At 33.2% G+C, this 22,256-nt stretch overlaps 1 protein-coding gene and 1 pseudogene across 5 annotated transcripts in view; both read right to left on the bottom strand.

Moving 5' to 3' along the window:
- C2CD5 (C2 calcium dependent domain containing 5) overlaps positions 1-22,256 on the bottom strand; it is a 96,173-nt gene that overhangs the window by 57,259 nt on the left and 16,658 nt on the right. For 4 of the 5 annotated variants that reach the window (XM_028113188.2, XM_028113186.2, XM_028113185.2 and 1 more), the window contains exons 4-9: positions 19,358-19,529; positions 16,698-16,793; positions 13,444-13,599; positions 12,009-12,207; positions 6,227-6,378; positions 856-941 (exon numbers count right to left, since the gene is read on the bottom strand). In XM_028113188.2, coding sequence (XP_027968989.1) covers positions 856-941; positions 6,227-6,378; positions 12,009-12,207; positions 13,444-13,599; positions 16,698-16,793; positions 19,358-19,529 — 861 coding nt within the window. Of the gene's footprint in view, positions 1-855; positions 942-6,226; positions 6,379-7,359; positions 7,455-12,008; positions 12,208-13,443; positions 13,600-16,697; positions 16,794-19,357; positions 19,530-22,256 lie in introns of those variants that run through there. The other variant, XM_088025982.1, reaches the window with a different exon arrangement.
- Positions 15,040-16,440, bottom strand: LOC114216564 (leucine-rich repeat-containing protein 34-like; annotated as a pseudogene).

Here is a 22,256-nt window from a genome sequence, read left to right on the forward strand (position 1 = left end):
TGATCGAGATTAAAACTAGAACAGCTACCAATACAAGAAAAAGGCTCTCACACATGTTCAGAAACATACCCGCCTTCTACAGAACCTATGAGGCGATCCTCCCTTAGCAATGAAGTTTATACAAAAAAATAAAAAATAAAGAGAGAAAAATCACCCATAAATTTTGACTGTTTTCCCATTTAACATAGTTAACTAAACATTAAACTTATAATAATTAAAAAAGATGTATTCACATACCAAATAACCACATTGTTCATGTTAATCTGTAGAAATACTGAATCTGTGCATTTCTTACCCCTAAGAGATTGGCCGGCCATAAAAATAATCTCAGCATATCAATATATTAATACACTAAAGAATTACCTTTTCTTTTCTTTTCTCTTTTTTAATGTAGTCTCCATGCCCAGCACAGAGCCCAATATGGGCTTGATCTCACAACCCTGAGATTAAGACCTGAGCTGAAATCAAGAGTCTGATGCTTAACCAACTGAGCTACCCAGGTACCCCAAGAATTACCTAAAATATTTTTTTCTGGAAAAAGTCTACTATTTCCTTCTATATATTATAATTTTAAAGTAAGATGAGAAATGATTTCATCATTCAGTGGATATTTACAAACAGACTATTTCTAATAAAAAACTGGAGAACAAAACAAAAAAGTTACAGAATTATTCCAAATTAAAATTAATTATTCATAAACAAATTTCTTTGATACCTTAAATAAATTTTGGACTCTGAAATTACATTACAGATACATGATCAAAACTAGTTTATGGAAATAAGTTATAAATACATGGAAGCATGATAGGAAAAGCATATTAACTGTAAGAATAAAGAATGTTGAATGTCTCTTACCCTTTGTTCCAGTGCTGACTGAGTCTGTTGTCTTAAAAGAGCTTTAAATGGCCCCCCTTCTTTTCCAGCACTACCACTTCCCATTCCTACAGAACATCAGTACATAAATAACAACCAAAAAACAACTACAGAAACAAAGTTTAACTGCATTCATCCTCATAAATATCATGAGTCAAAATCTTAAAATGATCCAAACATTTAAAGTATTTGACATGCAATTAGGCACATATTTTACTCTATTTTATTCACAAAGTTTTCTTTAGAAGCAAGATGTCAAAACTGTACTGATCAGTTTTAAATTTATTTGTTTAGACTCAATCTGTTCTAAAACTTATTTTTTAAATTATGTTAATGTAATGAATTTTTGTATAATATTCAATTTTTAAAAGTTGAGTCTTCTAATACAAAATAATCAAGATACTACCAATTACAATTGACCCTTGAACAACATGGGTTTGAACTGCACAGTCCACTTATATACGAATTTTTTTCAATACAGTACCGTACTGTGAATGTACTTTCTCTTCCTTATGATTTTCTTAGTAACATTTTCTTTTCCCTAGCTTACTTCATTGCAAGAATACAGTATATAATATATGTAACAAAATATGTATTAATTGACTATGTTATCAGTAAGGCCTGTGGTCAAGAGTAGGCTATTAATAGTTAAGCTTTTGGGGAATCAGAAGTTACATGCACAGTTTCAACTTAGCAGGGGTGTGTTGCTCAAGGATCAACTGTACTTACTATGCTAACAATTTAAGAATACTAAAATAAATCAAGAAACATCAAATGCTTGTTTAAAAGGAACTATAGAAAGAAAAAGCACTTTTAATTGTGCTTACTTAAAAATATTCCAAAATTCTCTAAAGAGCATGAGTTTTAGGCAATTTTGAAAGATAGTCAAATCTATTTTCTGATAACTTCCCATTCCTAAATATATCATTCATGACAAAACACTATTAACATTCATAGTTTTCAATACTCATTTGCAAAAATCAACATAAAATATTTTTTAAAACTAAAAAATCACAGACATATAATAGACACATCACAAATGTACATAGTTATGGATGAAAAGAATTGTATTTCTTAAGCTCTTAGATGTATTTTTTAAAGGCTTAATTTTCCATTTCTTTCCCTACTTTATTTTATTCTTTTGATAGTACCAACAGACCAATTACGATCAAAGAATTATAGAAAGCAGGGGACAGGTGAGAAGCCAGTGCTCTATAGTGCTATAGGCTCTACAGGTTAGAGTTAACAGTTCAATCCCACCCTTTCAAAATGGAAGATACATACAGTCAGATTTACTGCAATGACTTAAAAAAGGAACTAATTTACTTTTACATTTTTAGCTGTTCTTGGATAAGGAAACAAAGGTTAGCATGTGTATAGTCCCATTCTGTTCTTTAAAAATAAAAAAGGAACATATTTTTCTTGTAGTAACCTAAATATGTTTTTTAGAGACTATACAATACTAAACATAGAAATGAAACTAAGATCTTTATATGAAGCATACTGAAAGCCATAAAACAAAATGTATTTTGTAGAGATAAATAAAACATCAGAAAATACAGCAGAATAATTTGAAAATTAAGCAATGGACAGGAAAAAAAATGGATAAAGAAAGAATACCACCAAAATGAGACTTAAACTGATTCAAACAGAATAATTTACTAATTAACCATATGGCTTAGCAACATGATGGTGCAGGTCCAATGTGAATGGAGTTGGTGTGAAGGGAAAGAAAGTAAGGCATCTAAAACAGAAACTCTAGTAATGAGAACCCAATAATCACTGGAAATATGAAGATCTATGTCCTCAGACATATAATTTTTTAATAAATAAAATAATTTCAGCAGAATATTCATAATTATTCATCAAGTAATCCTCAACCATGTCCTCACGATCATCGTAATTATTTAATTCTGTGCACCAGCAAGAAAAACAAGAAGTACGCCCTGTGTAAGACATCCAACACTTCTTTATAGTATGAAATAATTACTTGTTTTCAAAGGTGATTTAAAATAAAGGGATTAAAAAGCTGACATGTTATCCTACCAGAAGCAGCCAGGAACAGCTCTTCACTGAAAGAAACACTTTTCCTCAGAACTGGGCTGACAGGGCTAGAATGATGAGGGGGAAGGCTAGATTCCGAGAGGAGGAGACAGGACTTTTTAAGATGAAGGGAACCACAAGAGAGAGAGGGGGAGCTGGGACACAGGTAAATCCTAGGCCCCTGTAAATAAGGTGCTGTGGAGGAAAGTAGCAGAGAAAAGATGCAGATTCAGAAGATGACCAGAAAATGCAGAATAAGGAAAGCAATGATGATGCAAAACATAACAGTAAAAATGGATTTTAAAATGCTACATAAATTACACTAAGCATATGAAGTCATTAGCAAGACCATCTACCCAACACAATATAAATTAAAGGAACAGTCGAAAACCTAGCAAAACCTTTATAAACTTTGCATTTATTAAAATTTTTTAAATCATTAACATGGGATTTTATGCCATTCTAATCACATGGAGCTGATTTCTCAAAAACACTTAAATTACCTGACTTTTTTTGCTTAAGAATGTATAAAATTAAAATGTGTATTTTATAAATTTTTAAAGCCAGAAACTTATTGCCTCAAATATAAACATTACTTAAAGTGGCAAAGTAGTTCTTCAAATGTTACTAAAACATATCACTTATCCATAAAAAAACAGCACCACATTAAACAGTTGCCATCATTAATTTAAAATAAATACTAATTTCTTTCTGTTCATCTTTGAGATGTATATTACTACTTTTCTTTTTCCTCTAAAATTTTAAATATTCAAGTTTGATCATAACACTGTTCACATTTACAAAGATCTGAGTATGTAAGGGGCAAATACTCTCAAATCACAAAAATTATACATGGTTAAAAGCTTTCTTTTTTTTTTTTAAAGCAAAAATTAGCTTGAGTCAGGTGTCAAATCAATATCCTAAAACTAGCATTCTAAAATTCCATTCCTACTAGTTGAGTACTTGGAAAAAAATATGAAAATGAAACCTTGTAAAATGTCAAAAATTAGAATCTACAGAAATAAATCAGTATGAATTTTTTAAATGAGACCTATCTTAAAAAAAAAGACAATAGCTTTAACTACAAATAGAAAACCAACTTTCTCAGTCTAAAGCTTTATTAACTTTATTCTATTTTTGGTTCCCCAGTTTACATATAATCAATCAATCATAATCAGCTTACCCCCTATTTCTCAAGAGACTGATTTTGTATATAGGTAAATTTGAAAGCAGAGAATTATGAAATACACAATTACAGTTTTAGAAATTTTAAAACAATCATAATTTTGCCATTTCAAATCTCTTCTGGAATGCTCCTCAGGAATATTTAAAGATATTTAGGGATTCATGATAAGCAAAAATACTGTTAATGTTCTATAAATATGCTACTAAAGATAGTGAATAGCATATGATAGTAGAAAAACAAAATTATCTAAAGGCATCTGATAAATATAGAAATATATGAGAAGAGTAACTTATAAATGAATCTTTAAAAACTAAAATTTTGGAATTAGAAAATAAAATGCAAAACTGTTTTCATTGATAAGATAATTGATTGCCTACAAGAAAGCTAAGGGAAGACAAATCTGATTCAGTTAACTTATTACTTGACAATCTTTTTTAGACTTGGCCTTTTTGGTGAATTAAAGAAACGGAAACAGAAAGACCAAGAATATACTTCAAAAAAATTGTCTGTGGTTATGGCAAAGAATAAAATAAAGATAAAAATATTGAAAAGTAGCCTGGAATACACAAATAACCAGTGGTCAAAGCTTGAAAAAGTATTTTTAAGAAAACTTATTCTTCAAATACTATCCTAAGTCTTTTTTGTTTTGATAGGCATGAATTTGAAGGCCAGAATCTCATCCTTTATTTAAAAAAAAAAAACACTTCACTACCATCTGAATGGTTCAGTTTTTATGGCATAAATATGGCTACAATGCCACATTCCGTGTATCAATGACTATCAAATATCCCATGATTTAGGTGGCTTAGTTGGTTGAGTGTCCGACTCTTGATTTCGGCTCAGGACATGATCTTACGGTCTTGGGATTGGCCCTACGTGGGGCTCCATGCTCAGCGGGGAGTCTGCTTGGGATTCTCTCTCTGCTCTCCCTGCAGCCCCATCCCCACGAACACGTGCGCTTGCTCACTCACTCGCTCTCTCTAAAATAAATACATCTTTTAAAAAAACTCATGATTTTAGAAGTTACTCATATTATGTATATGTAAATAAAGAATAAAGCTATTCTTTTCAAAGATTTAGGTATTCATAATTATCTTCCTCACATTTTGTGACTATATTTATAAAAATAGATACTAAATCTATAGGCTTTCTTTTTAATGCCCTTTCTTTACTTTAGAATTAGCACTGGTTTTTGAATTAGATTTCATTGTTTTCATAAAATCTGGGATCATTTTATAAATTTCTTGCCTAATACACAAAAGGTTATTAAAGATGATAAAAATGAACAGGAACAATGCAAAATGTTTTCATCAATCTGGAGAAAACTGCCAGACAAAAACAATATTTACAAAAATTGCTAACTACTAACTTTTTAACTTTTTACATTTTACTTTTCTTAATGGTTTGAGTAAGTTAATTCTACTTTAAGAAGTAATGAAATAATTTGACTTTTTAAACAATTTTTATCATAAAACATTCATAAAAACTCACAGAAATTATTCATCAAAATACAAATAGGAGGGAAAAATTATAAATTGCATACATTGAGAAATATGTAAGAATAAGTAAAGCAAAAATGCTACTTTCTAACCTAGAGAGCAAAACTAACAAAACCAAACATTTTAAATAGCAAGAAGTTAATAAATAGATATATGTACTCCAATATAACCATTTCAATTGTTCTAAAAATTTTTTCATAATAAAATCTTAGAATTAAATTCAGAAATAGACAGAAAAATGAATTCGAAAATGTTTCCACTACATGAGGAATTGGATTGCAAGCTACTAATGTTACTTTCTATTCAAAAGCTTTAAGATGTTATTCCTCATAATATGAGCATGAAATGAAAAATGTCTACATGCAAAAATAAATTCTGGACTTCATATCTACATTATGATTAAATCAACATATGCAGATCTTTGAACAAGATCATTTCTGAGCTATATGAAATTTTCATATTTTAATGATAGTAACTGAAAATGATCAGTATTCACATAATCTTTTAACTTAAATGCCAAAAACAGGAGGAAAGCCTTGGATGGAAAGCTAATAAAGAATAGAAACAAATTTGAAAAAAAAAAAAGAAAGAAAGAAAAAGAAAAAGGTGGGTGCAAGCGCCTTACCAGTTTTGGGTGTCAAACTCAAATCTGTGTCAGAAGAAGAGGACTGTCGACTGTAGGACTTGGAAGGTGAAAAGGAATAAGTTTGGTTTTTCAGAGGGGTTGAGGGTCCTGATGAGTGAGTATTGGGATTGGGATCTTCATTGAAGGGAATCCTGCCAGAAGAAGGTGGAGAAATATTAAGCAATCATGTGCCAAAGGACCTGACAGAAGGCAGCATGATCCAAACACCAGGAAAGTATTGGGCAGGGCCAGCAGTCATTTCTTAAGTGTGGAGCTGGGTATGAGGCCAAAGACAACCAATTGCTGTTCAACCATTCATCATTCTCCAGATAAATAATTATCTGCACTGAAACAGTTAATAAGCCAAGTAAAAAAGCAAAGAAGCATGAAATGACAGACTAAGGGGGTAAAAAATATTAAAAGGAAAAATAAACAAAAAAAATAAATACATGACTGAAAATACTTCCAAATAATGCTTTTTTAAGTTACAAAAGAAAAAATGATGCTGCAAATGGTGTATGCAAATATTCACAATAGTTTTTATATTTGCACACACAGATATCTTCAAAAGAAAAAATGTTTCCTTATCCTATAGCATCAAGAGTGCCACAGCTAAAAACACGGCAGAGAGAAAAATGAATATAGCTACAAAGAACCATTGCATTTTATGCATAAGAGTTGCTTACCTGTTTTCCAACAGCTCTCTTCCACAGAATAAACCAGACCCTACTATGTAAAAGGTTTTGTACATAAATAAAATAAGCAAATCAGAAGCTTTGGCAGCTATTTCATTTAGAATCCAATCATCAATTTTATTTCTAACCAAATGCAGAAATAATGGCAAAACACATACTGGAGAATACTCCTAAAAACTTACATGATGCATAAATAAGATAGGGGTCTTACAGGATCTATGGAAGAGACTTTGGAAGCTAGAAGAACACTTTCACTTCAAAGTAGTTAGAGCCTCTGTGGTGGCTATATACTGGATTTCTTCACTGCAGCTGGACTTCAAGTAAGAAAAGGAGGAAGCAAAGACTTGTGGTACCTGCCTACACTACACCACCTGCCTGCCTGCCCTTTGCAGCCTGTGGCCTGGCTTCCCCAGCTCTTGAGTCTGAGCAGTCTCGTACCAGTATAGATGAGAGTGGGAACAGACACAGAGAAGTTCTGAGTAAGTCGTGAGCCAGTAGCAGTGTGAATTGGGCTGTTGTGAGTCGAGCGGCATCCATGGCTTGGAGGATGAACCAGCGGAGACCTGAGGGAATTTGTAGTCAAAGTGGAAGAAAAGAAAACAATACATACAACAGATAGCAAAGTTATGTTAAAATAATTTCAAAGGAGCTTTAGTTAGGGGAGAGGAATTTTTAATCCCCAACATGCAAAAAACAAATTGAAATTTAAAAAGAATAGCTAAATACTAACTTGTTAGGATACAGTTATAGTTTTAAGGGATCAGATTAATAATTAGGACTGTGAATAAGAAAAACAGCAAGCAGAAATAGTGGCATTAAATAAGAAAAAGACTAAGATCTGGATTCTGAGTTGCTTTAAAATGTTTGTTATTATTTTGATCACCATAAAGCTTACTACACAGGGACAAAATACCAATAAAAGTGAAAAGTCAAATATAAAGTTCTTATGTTACTTTTGAAACTGAATTCATGTAATTATATTTTTCTATTTTTTTAAATTACATTTTTCTATAAAGAAAGTTTAACAGAGCTGTTTCTGTCTATAATCGCAAGATAGTGGGACTAAAGAATATGAAAAATGACAGCATAAAGAAAAATGAATAAACTGAATGGATATAATAAGCAAATATAAACATTCCAGTAGAAGCACTCCAAGTATACTGCTTTCCAGATTACACTGGAAACAAAACAAAGCAAGGGGACACCACTTTTCAAAACACATTAATAAAACAATGTAGATAATTTTTGTCTAGCTCTCAAACAGAATATATTATTTAAATTTAAACAAAACCTATTAGGGGCCCCTGGGTGGCTCAGTCGTTAGGTGTCTGCCTTCGGCTCAAGTCATGATCCCAGGGTCCTGGGATCAAGTCCGCATCGGGCTCCCTCAGCCAGAAGCCTGCTTCTCCCTCTCCCACTCCCCCTGCTTGTGTTCCCTCTCTAGCTGTCTCTCTCTCTCTGAGTCAAATAAATAAAATCTTTAAAAATAAATAAATTAAAAAATAAACAGAACCTATTAAACTACATTCTGAACTGAAATTTTATATCAACTGACATCCTGCAATAGATCATATCTATATGTATGTATAGATATATTTACATCATGAGGAAAAAAGAATCAATCATACATATGTGAATACACTCTGAAAAACCATCTACATTTTTTAGAATTCAAATTAAAAGCAGATCAAGAGCTCAACTTTTTTTTTTTAAGATTTTATTTATTTATTTGAGAGAGAGAGAATGAGAGATAGAGAGCACGAGAGGGAAGAGGGTCAGAAGGAGAAGCAGACTCCCTGCCGAGCAGGGAGCCCGATGTGGACTCGATCCCGGGACTCCAGGATCATGACCTGAGCCGAAGGCAGTCGCTTAACCAACTGAGCCACCCAGGCGTCCAAGAGCTCAACTTTTTCCTGGCCTCTTCTTTTCTACTGGCCAGTGAACATTCCCAGCAATCACAATTTGCTAAGGTTCAAACATGAGCTATCATTAACTGGGAATAATGGTCTTTCACAGAATCTACAGACTATTTTCTGAAAATATCACTGGTTTTACAATAGGACAATGTTTCTGTTTTTATTGCTAATTTAAAAGAAAAATGTGTTTAATACAACTGATAAAAATCAAACATCTCATTGGTGACCTATCTGTATACAAACAACTGAGTGAGGTTTTGTTTTTGTTTTTTCTTTCTCTGTTGAAGGGACTAAATAAGTTAAAAATTCTAAGCATCAGTGCTGTACAGAGGAGAAATTACAGTTAACATCTCTTAAACAGTACTTTTTTTTTTAAAGTAGAGAAGCAGTAGATCATATTTAAATGCACTCTGTACCATTAAGATAGTTCAGCAAGGAAATATCAAAGATTTATATCATTATATCATTCATTACACTAAATATCTGAAAGGGGAAAAAAACAATGGAGTAAAACACACCATTAATACAGGTAAAATAAAAAGAATAAAATAAAATGAACATTGGAAAAGGTTCAAATCATGACATCTAGTTAAATCCAAATACAATGGAGCATCACCACATGTATTCTTGGAGTTCTAATTCTTATCAGTCCCCTTGCATGAAAGATTATCTTGCAATAATTCCCCAGTGACATTTCTAATACTAAATCCATTCAGACAGGAACATAATCCAAACTACCTTTTACCAACTCCTGTCTAGAATCAATGTTATAACATCAAAATAATTATAATCAGTTGAATCATGAAACAATTTAAACTAGCACCCAGGGGCACCTGGGTGGCTCAGTCGTTAAGCGTCTGCCTTCAGCTCAGGTCGTGATCCCAGAGTCCTGGGATCGAGCCCCGCATCCGGCTCCCTGCTCCGCGGGGAGCCTGCTTCTCCCTCTCCTAGTCCCCCTGCTTGTGTTCCCTCTCTCGCTCTGTCTCTCTCTGTCAAATAAATAAAATCTTTAAAAAAAAAAAAAACTAGCACCCAAAATTGATTCATTGTCAAAAATACAAAGAAGCTGGCTGAAATAAAGCAGCCTGAGTACTGAGTTTGTTTCTTAACAGCATGACTAAGGTAGCAAGATGACTTTCAGAAAATCTTAATGAAGCAACTTAAATTCTTCATGACGTGAATATTTGACAACTTAGGGCAGATAGGCTACAACAAAATTAGAAAAGGAGAACACTTACACAATCCCAGAAGATTTACATTAATGGAACTATTCCTAAATGTAGGCCAAATATATTCCACTACTATCAATATATCATTTTAAGACACCAACAGGCAATATAATATTCTCTTTCTACTAAATAATTTAGTGAAAAGAGGAAAACTTCAGACATCACAACTGCAAAAGCCAGGCCCCTTCAGGCAACTTAGGTAAAGCTGGAGGATGGCAAGAAAAGGAGGGACCCAAGTCCTTACGTAAATTTGGTGTGGAAAAAGAAAATAAAAACTGAATCCCTCAAAAAGTTACACCAGCAATCTGACTTTACCTGTGGCAGCAGACAGTTCATATCTTTTTAAAACATATCTTAAATGGAATATAAAGCAAATTCACTCTCCAATTTATTTAAAACAAGTTATTTCACTTGTCAATATTTCACTTGTATTTCCCAATAAAATCAGGCAATACATATATAATGTGCTCCCTCTGGTGACTAAAATTTAATCTACATAACTAAAGGCCAACAGAAAGGAAATAATTAGACAAAAAGAATAAGCTTAAGAGGAAAATCTCATTTTTAAAAATATTGTTAAAGAAAAAGTTGAATCACCACATTGTACATGTGAAACTAATAGAACACCATGTTAATTATACTGGAATTAAATTTTTTTTTAAAAAAGGAACGTGATTGTTTTCTAGTCAACCTCTCTTGACTATTGTTAATCTGGGAAGCATTTCAGGTTTTCTGACTACAGAATTCTGACACCCTGATGATACAGGGCAGGGGTCAGCAAACTATACCCTACAGGTCAAATCCATCCTGCATCTGTTTTGTAAATAATCAAGTTTTATTGGAACACAGCCACACTCACTTATTTGCACACTGTCAATGACTGTTTTCATGCTACAATGGCAAAGCTGAGTAGTTACTAGCAAAGACTACATTATTATTTACCTGTATCTTCTGGTCATTTACAAAAAAAAAAAAATTTGTTGACCCTTGATCTAGAAGAATCTCTAAATCAGTGGGTCTCAATGGAAGTACTACTGACACTTAGGATGGAACAAGTCTTTGTTGTACAGAGTTGTCCTTTGCTGTATACAACAATCAGCATTTCTAGTCCCCAACCAGGATCTTCCTCACCCCAATCATTATGACAGAAAATTTTCATTTTAAACATTCCTTATAGATAGCATCACCCCACCACGTTGAGAATCTTCTGCCTTAGGCAAAAATGGTAACATGTAAGCCAAATCCAGTCAACCAAAGTGTTTTGTTGAATCACACTCAGTTTCTAAAAAATATATGAGCCTAAATACCTTTAGATCAGGATCAGCAAACTCATTTTTTTGGTAAACAAAGACAGAAACTATATGGCTAGTGCGTGAAGTATTTACTATCCAGCCTTTTACAGAAAAAGTTTGCCAACATTTGCTTTACAGTCCTCAATACTCCCTACTTAATTATACTGAATTATTTTATTTATGTAAATGGTCTGGCCTCTGTAGACATTTGTATGAGACCCCAGCACAGGTCAATCTTCCCTGCTATACTTTTCCTTTCTATACGATGTTGCTAATCATAAGCATAATTAGATTATCAGGTATAATAATGGGTTTTAAGCATTCCCCAAAGAATAAGTAAAAATTCCATAAATCCCCATTTTACACTTTAAATATATAGTGCCTAAAGATCTGAAATAAGTTTAGTTTTACATTACTAACCTGAATTTCATATTAAGACAGTATAAATAAAATATTAGGAATAACTAAATAGATTAAAGCTTCAGATTTTCATAGTCATCTCTGATAGCAAAAATTACCATAGGAAAAAAAAAATCACCAAAGCAAAAAATGTATGTTAAACAACTACACTAGAATACTTCAAATCAAATGAAAACATATAGGTAAAAGATAAAAAGCTCCATAAGAACGATTCATTGATTCATACTTACTCCTTCATTTCTTTGGATGGGGAATTACATGCAGGAAGGAAAGCTGCTGGGCTACTTAGTTTATCCAGTGTACACGCTGTTCCTATGGCTCGTACCACTAACCCAGATTCGCCTTCCAGATCAAAACACTGCAAGTACCCAACAACTGCATTTCCTCTCATTTCAAGCACTTTCAAGCCAATCTTCCTCTGCAGTTCACCTACAAAAAAAAGGAAGAAAACTCATTATGCTTCAGGTCTTCACATTACATAATATAAAGTTGGATATGGTAGCAATAAAAAAAAGTCAAAAAATCAGATTTTTAAACTTGAAAAGAACCTAAAAGACTATCTGCTCCAGCCTCCTAATTTCAGGGAGGTAAGACATTACTAGTTGCATTTTACAATGTGGCAAATTAAGATTCACTCATTCATGCATTCATTTACCAAATAATTTTTGGTTGTGTACTATATGCCTGGCATTCTTCCTTTCTTCTAAGTGCTAGAAATACAGAGGTGAACAAAAAAGATATATTATTTAATATATTAAATACATTTTATATTATATTAAGTATAAATATATTTATACTGATTTATAAATATTAAAATGTAATTGATATATTTATTAATAATAAATCTATATTTTATAGTTAAAAACATAAATTTATTATATATAAGTATAACATATTTATATTTATTAAATACAACATTTATACTTATTTATTGTCTGATATACATGTGAGTATATATACACATATATATACATATAAAATTTAAAATGATGAAGTTCTTCAAAGAAAAATAAAGAAAAGTAATGGGTTCAGAATGGCAGGGAGAAGTACAGGGAGTTAAAACAAGTTGTCAGAGAAGGACTATGAAAAGGCAACAAAAGGGGCACCTGGGTGACTCAGTCGTTAAGCGTCTGCCTTCAGCTCAGGTCATGGTCCCAGGGTCCGGGGACAGAGCCCTGCATCGGGCTCCCTGCTCGGTGGGAAGTCTGCATCTCCCTCTCCCACTCCCCACCCCGCTTTTGTTCCCTCTCTTGCTATGTCTCTATCTGTCAAATAAATAAATAAAATCTTTAAAAAAAAAAGAAAAAAGAAAAGGCAAAAAAAACAATAGAGAGATTACCTAAACTCTGACTACAAATAAATGCTAGAGGAAGGAAAACTAGAACCCAGTTTCCTACTTCCTTGCTCAGGGTTCTTTCCACTATGCCACTTCATGAGCACAAATTCCTTTTACTAACTAGTTAAGAAGGAAATATAAGCTTCTAGTTCAGATTTCCTCTTATAAGATGGCAACGTGTGTATGTTCAGGAAGACAGGGCCAGGGTAGAGAATCAGTCATATATAATTCATAGCCTTCAGTGTAAAATTTCAGGTAGCATGTCAAAAGGACGTGAAAAATGTAACAGTGTTAAGTAAATCAGTAATGAAGTTATTTTTTTTAAATACCTGACATTAAAGAAATGAGTCTCTGTCTGGCCTCATTTGATGCCCTTGGTGTACGAATTCGATCAATCCATTGATATTCTGGGTCTTCATTGACCACAAGCTCTTCTACAAAACCATGAATTATTACAGCTCTATAGCACTTTGGAATGGATGTTGCTGTTAAAAGAAATTGTCTATTATGCTTTTATTTATCACAAGGTTAAATTCAATTTTTTTTAAAATTGTACAATTAAATTCTTACCTTTTGGATACATAATACAAAAAGACTTTTTACTGTGCTAATTTCAATGTAATTATAATAGTCATACTTCCAATCAGTCTTCTAAATTCCATATTATTCTTAGAAATAATTATTTTCTATAATGAGACCTCGTTTTTCTCATAGTAAACACAGTAGACAGAAATTGTATTTTTATAATTTGGAAAACAGCCACAGACAATCTTAAATAGCATTCAATACAAAGTTTAAAAAAATCAGAATGTCAGCTAGGTAATCATTATAAAAGTAGGTACAAAGTGGGTAATAAATACAAAAAACTTTATTCAAAACCTTTTGAAAAAGTTCTTTTGTACAACATACAGTGCAGTCTTAAAAATCAAACAATTACCTTTCTGACATAATCTGAGGAGTCATACAGCCCTGCAATTTCCAATAATCCATGGCCATATGGCCAACTGGTTCAGTAGTCACTATACTATTTAACAAACTCATTTAAAATAAATAACACCAAATGTCATTAGATTTAAAATAAGATCTAGTCGGGGGTGCCTGGATGGCTCAGTTGGTTAGGCGACTGCCTTCGGCTCGGGTCGTGATCCCGGGGTCCTGGGATCGAGCCGCGCGTCAGGCTCCCTGCTGGGCGGGAAGCCTGCTTCTCCCTCTCCCACTCCCCCTGCTTGTGTTACCTCTCTCGCTGTCTCTCTCTCTCTCTCTCTATTAAATAAATAAAATCTGAAATAAAATAAGATCTAGTCGGATTCAAAAAGGGGATAACCTATAGAAAAACAAAACAAAAAAAACACAATAAACAAAGGAAGAACCTAATAACATCTACACCAAATTAGTCTCTTAAAATAGACATCCATGCCTTAAAGCTAACTCAACTACTTAGGAGTTTTCAATCCTATTAATCCAGGCTGGCTGTGATTGCCTACATCTGCCCAATGCCAACCCATTTTTCATGGCACTTGAGGGACTGTACCTGTAGATACCTATGTAAGTTTGGATAGCATCACAATGTTTGGCAATAGTGCTCTGCTCCTATCTTAACAACATCTTCTACTAAATTACCACTGAAGGAGAGTCTGACTGGCTCAGTCAGTGGAGCATATGACTCTTGGATCTCAGCACTGTGGGTTCAAGCCCCATGTTAGATTAGAGATTGCTTAAAAATAAAATCTTTAAAAATAAAGGTAAAAAAATATCTGGATTTTTCTTTTTTGACAGTTATACAAAGTTCAATATAGTCATATCTTTCACATATTAACAAGGCAACTTGTTCTAATTTATAAAAGAAAAACTTAATAGGCAATAAAATATTCATTGCTGTGAAAGTAATAAGATAAATATGTGAAAATTATTTTAGAGCTTGTTTTTCATGGAGATTGACCTACCGGTAGAAGAGGAAAACCTGCAGGGTACCTGGGTGGTCCCTTCGGTTAAGGGTCCAACTCTTGGTTTCTGCTTAGGTCATGACCTCAAGGGTCCTGGGATCAAGCCCCACATCAGCCTCCTTGCTTAGTGGGGAGTTTACTTGAAGATTCTCTCCCTCTGCCCCTCCCCCCATGTGCATGTTCTCCCTCTCTCAAATAAATAAATAAATCTTTAAAAAAAAAAAAAAGGAGGGGTGCCTGAGTGGCTCAGTCGTTGAGCGTCTGTGTTCGGCTCAGGTCATGATCTCAGGGTCCTGGGATCGAGCCTCGCATTGGGCTCCCTGCTTGGCAGGAAGCCTGCTTCTCCCTCTCCCACTCCCCCTGCTTGTGTTCCCTTTCTTGTGATGTCTCTCTCTGTCAAATAAATAAATAAAATCTTTAAAAAAAAAAAAGAGTAAAACCTGCATTAGATGAGTGCTGCAAGCTTCTCCGTAAGTTGATGTCTGATAGTAATGCTTTTTAAGGTCACTGGAGACTTCTGCAAAATACACCTGTCCACCCACCACAAATAGCTCCATATCTGTATTACCTAATTTTAGATGGCCCATTTGAATTTGAATCTGAATTTGTCTGATTTGAATCTGAATTAAGTCTGATTATATCATACATGTAGTCATTGAATTTGTTTTTCCAAATGTAGATATTAGAGAGAGTGGGATTTGTTTTCATTGATTATGAAAGTAGAAGCCCATCTCCCCCTATGTTGTTGCTGACTACTGACAACCAGCTGACATCAAGTTAGCATAGGCTACTGTTCAGATACAGTGCATCACTAACTGTTTTATAATATCATGCTTACACATGAGCAATGCAACAAGGCAGTGATTTTCTTTCAGCATGTGGCCTAGATGAACTGTGGACGCCTCCTATTCACCATACAGTATAGGTAGGTTTGGGTATATTCCCTTAGTTGTTTGGTTTTCAGTTAGGACTGTAGCAAATGCTGTCACATTTTGCATTTCCAGACCACAGTCACTCTGATCTCATTTCTCTAAGGATGAATTAATTTGTAGCATTCCTGCAAAACACATTCCACCTTCATTTTCAAACTTCTTTCCAGTCATTCTTAGGTATTTCAGAGTTGTATTGTTATGCAGTGCTTTTATAATCAATTCTCCACCTTTGGGCCCAATATTACTAACATAAGATTTAAGTAAACAAGATTAAGTTGTTTCATTAATACATGGATTCTTCTTCAAAATTTGGGAAAAAATCCAAAATCTTCACCAGTCACTCCTTCTACCAGCAATAAGCAAATAAGTTACCAGCAATGTTTAATGTGATTCCTTCCAGAGTGTGGAGTAGGGGCGAGAGTGCAAGCCAGAGTAGGGTCATGATAACCATGTACACCTCACGCCCCAATGGACTATTCTAACAAAAATTCCTAAGAACTTGTAAAAAATTAGATTTCATTTACTTTAAAATCAGATAAATAGTCCCCAGAGCTACAGTAATTGTTTCTGAAAAATGAACAATTTTCTCTTTGGCATTAAAACCAAAGTATAATAGATTTTCCATTAGCTTTCTGAAATATTAATTTGATTCCCTATACTTAACAATTAAATTTCCTATTAAGTGAGAAATAAAATGCATTTACTTACTGCAAAAGAATTTGACTCCACATGATGACTGCCTAAATCGATTTAAATCATTGAAGAGGTCTACTTTGACAACTACATTGATTTCCCCACGGATACCTAAAATTTCAAATGGAAAATCAAGTTTTTACCCTTAACAAAATAAAGCACAATTAAATAATCTAGCAAATGAATGCCAACTGATGATTTTAAAATAACATATCAATCATAACAGCAGTGCTAACTTTGTTTCCTAATTATTTTTACTCTAAGTAGTTCATTACATTTTCTGAAGTATACATATATATTAGAGAATGAATAAGTCTACTTATTTGAATCAAGACTAACTGCAAAGGAGCCACATTTAAATTGATGACAACAATGATGATGACAGTAACATCTGAGCAAAGATAATGTTCTAAATGCGTTACGTGTAGTATCTCACAGTTCTCACACCAACCCAGTAAGGTAATTTCTGTAGTATTATCATCCTCATGTTACAGAGGAAAACATTAAAGTTTAATGAAAGTTAAATAATTTGCATAGTATCAATAACTAGTTAAGTAGTACAGCCAGGATTAGAAGTCATATCTTAAATGGTCTTCATAACAAATGCCAAGAATCTGATTTAACACAAAAGTTTTATTCTTTCTTTCTTTAAAGATTTTATTTATTCATTTGACAGAGAGAGAGACACAGCGAGAGAGGGAACACAAGCAAGGGAGAAGCAGACTTCCTGCCGAGCAGGGAGCCTGATGCAGGGTCCCAGGACCCTGGGATCATGACCTGAGCTGAAGGCAGATGCTTAATGACTAAGCCACCCAGGCGCCCACACAAAAGTTTTATTCTTTTCAATGAATATATTAAGTTAAAATGAGCTAAGAAATTCCAAAAATTAGGGTTTTTCAGAACATGCCCTAATAAATAAAAATGATCCAGTCTCTATCTCTAACATTTACTAAATACTTTTACTGGACTGTCCTGATTGCATGTCAATCAAATTCAGAGTTACAGAAGGCCTAAGAAGAGTGACTTGCTCATTTACCCATTGAAATAATGAGATTATGTCCTAACAAAGGGTCCATAAACATATTAAACCAACTATAAACAGTATTTAATATAAAATATTTGGAAAATTCATTCCTGCCTACTGCTATTGCCTTTAATCTAAGCCCAGATTATTTCTCCAGTAGCATGTTTTATTGATAATATACTATGGGACTAGATTTTATTTCCTGACTACAAAGATAATATATTTATGTTGTAGAAAATACAAAAAAAGGAAAAGAGAAAAAATAGGATTACAGTCCAGAAATAAAACTATCCAAGAATAAATATTTTATCAGGGTGCCTGGGTGGCTCAGTTGGTTAAGCGTCCAACTCTTGGTTTCACGTCAAGTCATGATCTCAGGGTCCTGAGATCCAGCCCTATAGGGCTCTGTGCTCAGCAGGGAGTCTGCTTGAGATTCTCTCCCTCTGCCCCTCCTCACACTCTCCCTCTCTAAAATAAATAAATAAATAAATCTTTTTCTTAAAAAAAGAATAAACATTTTATCTTGTATTCTGCCAATTTATCACATGATATCACATATATGCAATTCTTTTCTTTCTAAACAAATATGTAATCATCCTGTAATGTTTTATAATCTGAATTTTATAAAATTTTGCAATTTTACAAATCATACACATTTCCTCATGCCACTCTACTCTAAAAACATGCATTTTGTTCTGGCTGCATAATTCATGGTCTATATATGCTCTAATTTATTTAAGTAAATCTTCTTTTCCAATTTATTTTCATTGTAAATATTAATAAATAATAATAGAATGTTTCACAATAAATATACTTTTGCATAAATCTCAGTTTATTATTCTTATAATAAACAACTAGCAACAGGATTGCCAGGTCAAAAATGTAAAATAGGCAGAAAGATGCTAGACTATAGAGAGAAACATTTGCCAGTTCCTTATGGGTCCATTTGCCATTCTAAAAAGATGGCATATTTTCAGGCTGGCAGTTCTCAAACTTTGTAATGATAGAACCACTTTTATAATCTTAAAAATTATTGAGAACTTCAAGGAGTTTTTGTTTATATGCATCATATATCAATATTTACTATGTTATAATTAAAATTAAAATTGAGAGGGACACCTGGGTGGCTCAGTCGGTTGGGCCTCTGACTTCAGCTCAGGTCATGATATCAGGGTCCTGGGATCAGACTCCTCACTCAGTGGGGAATCTGTTTCTCCCTCTCCCTCTGGCCCTCCCTGCTGCTCACTCTCTCTTCCTCTCTCTTTCTCTCTCTCAAATAAATAAAATCTTTTTAAAAATTTAAAAATTTAAAATTTAAATTAAAAGAGAATGAAAATTAAAATTAAAGCTGAGAATTTTAAAAAATATTTACTTATTACTATAAACATTTTTATAAAAATAACTATATTTTGAAAAACAAAAAAACTAGTAATAAGAATAGCACTTACATTTTTGTAGTTCTCTATAATGTCTAGCTTCATGGCATACAGTTAGATTCTATTTCTGCTCTGCATTCAATATGTGGTAATATTATATATCATAAAACCTCTAGAAAACTCCACTGTATTTCCAAGATGATTTTTAAATAATGCATTTACTTACTATATTATATAAATTTAACAGGGATTACTTCAAATTATATACTCCTTACCATGTATAGTATCATAAATTGGAAACCATCCTGAGATGACTGTTGCAGCCTCACTGTAGAGTAAAGGATCAATATCAATGTACACTTTACCAATGGCATCATTTGCACTGTAAGTGTCATGGTCAAGAACTGTGATCTGCAGAGGTTCATCCTGTAAATCTTCATCATCCACCTAAAAGTATACCTTAAAATTAAATCTTTTAATTTTTAAGTCTTCATTACCATAAATATATACATATACCAAATGTAAAAGATTACTTATTTCTAGAAAAAAAACTTACAGATCTATCTCTAAGCACAAAGGTAAAGGAATTAACACACACACACACATAAGTTATAACCCCTTTTTCTATAAAAGATGCCAAATTTCTAAGGAAAAAAAGTACAGTTCAGGACACCTGGGTGGCTCAGTTGGTTGAGCATCCAGCTCTTGACCTTAGCTCAGGTCTTGATCTCAGGGTCGTGAGTTCAGGCCATGTTGGGTCCCATGTTTAATTTCTTTTTCTACATATTATCCTGTGTCAGGCCCATGTTTAATTTCTTTTTCTACATATTATCCTGTATTTTACTAGTCTACTTATAATATCCAGTAAAAATGAGTCCAAACATTATCTACAGGAGTGCAAGGATGCTAATGAGCACCATGGTACCATCATTTGTAAAGACAATTTCAGAGAATAAAACTGTAGGAAAAACTAATATATTATTGGTAAAAAAAAAAAAAACTAAAGTTCATGAATTAAGTAAGTGAAATTTTGTTCTCTCTCCTTTTACTTTCTATCAATTACTTATCACATGCCAAGCACTGGCTAAAAAGAGGGACTACAATGGAGAATGCGGTGAACTATATGTTTCTGTCCCCTGAAAATCTGTATATGGAAGTCCTAATCCCCAAAATGATGGTATTTGGAGATGGAGTCTTAGGGAGGTAATTAGGTCAAAAGGATGGAGTCCTCTCAAATGGGATTGGTATCCTTACAAGTAAAGATGGGGAGAGATGATCTCTCTCCCCGCTATGAAAGGACAAGCAAGAAGATCACTATCTACAAGCCAGAAAGAGGGACCTCAGCAAAACAAAACCACGATGGTACCCTATCTCAGACTTCCCAGCATCCAGAAATGTCAGAAATAAAAGGCTATTGTTTAAGCCACCCACTCTACGGTATTCTGTTACAACAGGGCAAACTGACTAAGGCAAAGAATGAAGCAAAAAAAGATTTTTCCCTTTGGAAGACATGTTCATTATTTCAGATACGGAATATCATATCTTCTGTATACCATATCATCCTCCAATTTGCCAGTACTCCTCATCAAATGTAGTGGCTAGATGGAACACAATATTACAGATATTTGTAAGGATGGAATATAAAAGGATTATTATTTCCTGTAACTAAAATACTATACGTTTTAAATGCAGTCTATGAATGTTTGTCATTATAGCAGATATACCATACTGTTCATTAAGACAGTTTGTGGTTAACTAAAATCTCTGTATTTTCCTTACATATGCTTTTGTCAAGTGATATCTCTGCAAACCTATATACTTTGGTTAATTTTTTAAACTTAATTATGAAATATTATGCCTTTCTCCATTCCATTTAATTTCTTGTTGATTTTAGATTAATAATCTAACCTCTGAAGATAATTTTAAGAATTAAAGTAGAAGGAATTATTGTTGATATCACTGATGTAATAATGTGACTGGATGATTTGTTTTCAAAAAAGGGGATACCTCTCTAAAAGAGAGACATAACTAAAAATTTATGGATGAAATTGCATAATATTTTGAATTTGCCTTAAAATATTCCTGCCACCCCAGCCTCCGAGTAGGGAGTGGGGTAACGGGTAAAACAAGAACAGCACAATGTATAGGTAAAAATAAAGGTAAATGATGGACAGGTACCCTGCCTACTTTTATGCATATTTGAAAATTTCCATAGTGAAATGTTAAGATAATCATTTTGATTTCCAAGCCATTCTAAATCATGTCATCAATGGCATTCCATACTATGGCATTACCTATATATTTAGTAAAAAGGAAAAGAGTCATAAACTAAGCCATTAACCACTGCTCCAAAGACATCCCTTCAATTTTTACCTCCATTAATAACATGTTTTGTGTACACTTATTTAACCTCTTACACATTTACCTATGAGTACCCTCATCTTCTGTACTGGTACTCTAAGGTATTCCTTCCCTGACACTATAGGTCTCCATACCAACTAAATGACTAGAATTGTTTATGATATATATAGATAGCTAATAATACAAATAATCTAAGAAAGAAATTCCGGAATTAATTTTAATTAATTTTAATAAAATAACTAAGGATATTTCATAGATTTAATTGAGCCAATATCAAATCATGAAATAATATAAATTAAGACTTTCTCATAAATGTCTTAAGTGTTTAAAAATGTTAGTTGCACAGCAATTTGTCCAGTTAAAAGACTAAATTTCCCACCCTCCTTTGTAACTACTGAGATAACAAGCATAAATCATTATATAGAACTAGATAGGATAGGGAAAAATTTCTCAAACAGGGCTTGCTCAGCTGAAAAATATATGTTAACTCATCACCACCTCTCCTGCTTTTTCTTCCAGGCCTAGAACACTGATGTGATCACTAGAACTCCAGCTGCTAACTTGGAGGCTAATGTGACCATGAATATTGGAAGCCACAGACTACGGATGATGGAGAAGACAAAAGGATCCTAGGTTCCAAATGATTACATGGAGCTTCCAAAATATCATTATACTGCCTGGCCCAATGTTTCTTTTATATAAAAGAAAACTAAACATCCACTTGTTCATGATATTTGAGAGTTCACAACATATAAACTAATGCTAATAGCAACCGACAAACAAGTTTTAAAAAGTATATAATTAATGTTAACT

The sequence above is a fragment of the Eumetopias jubatus genome, unplaced genomic scaffold (assembly GCF_037043125.1).
Source record: "Eumetopias jubatus isolate StellerSeaLion01/CBP00866 unplaced genomic scaffold, mEumJub1_p1.0 scaffold_8, whole genome shotgun sequence".
NCBI lineage: Eukaryota > Metazoa > Chordata > Mammalia > Carnivora > Otariidae > Eumetopias > Eumetopias jubatus.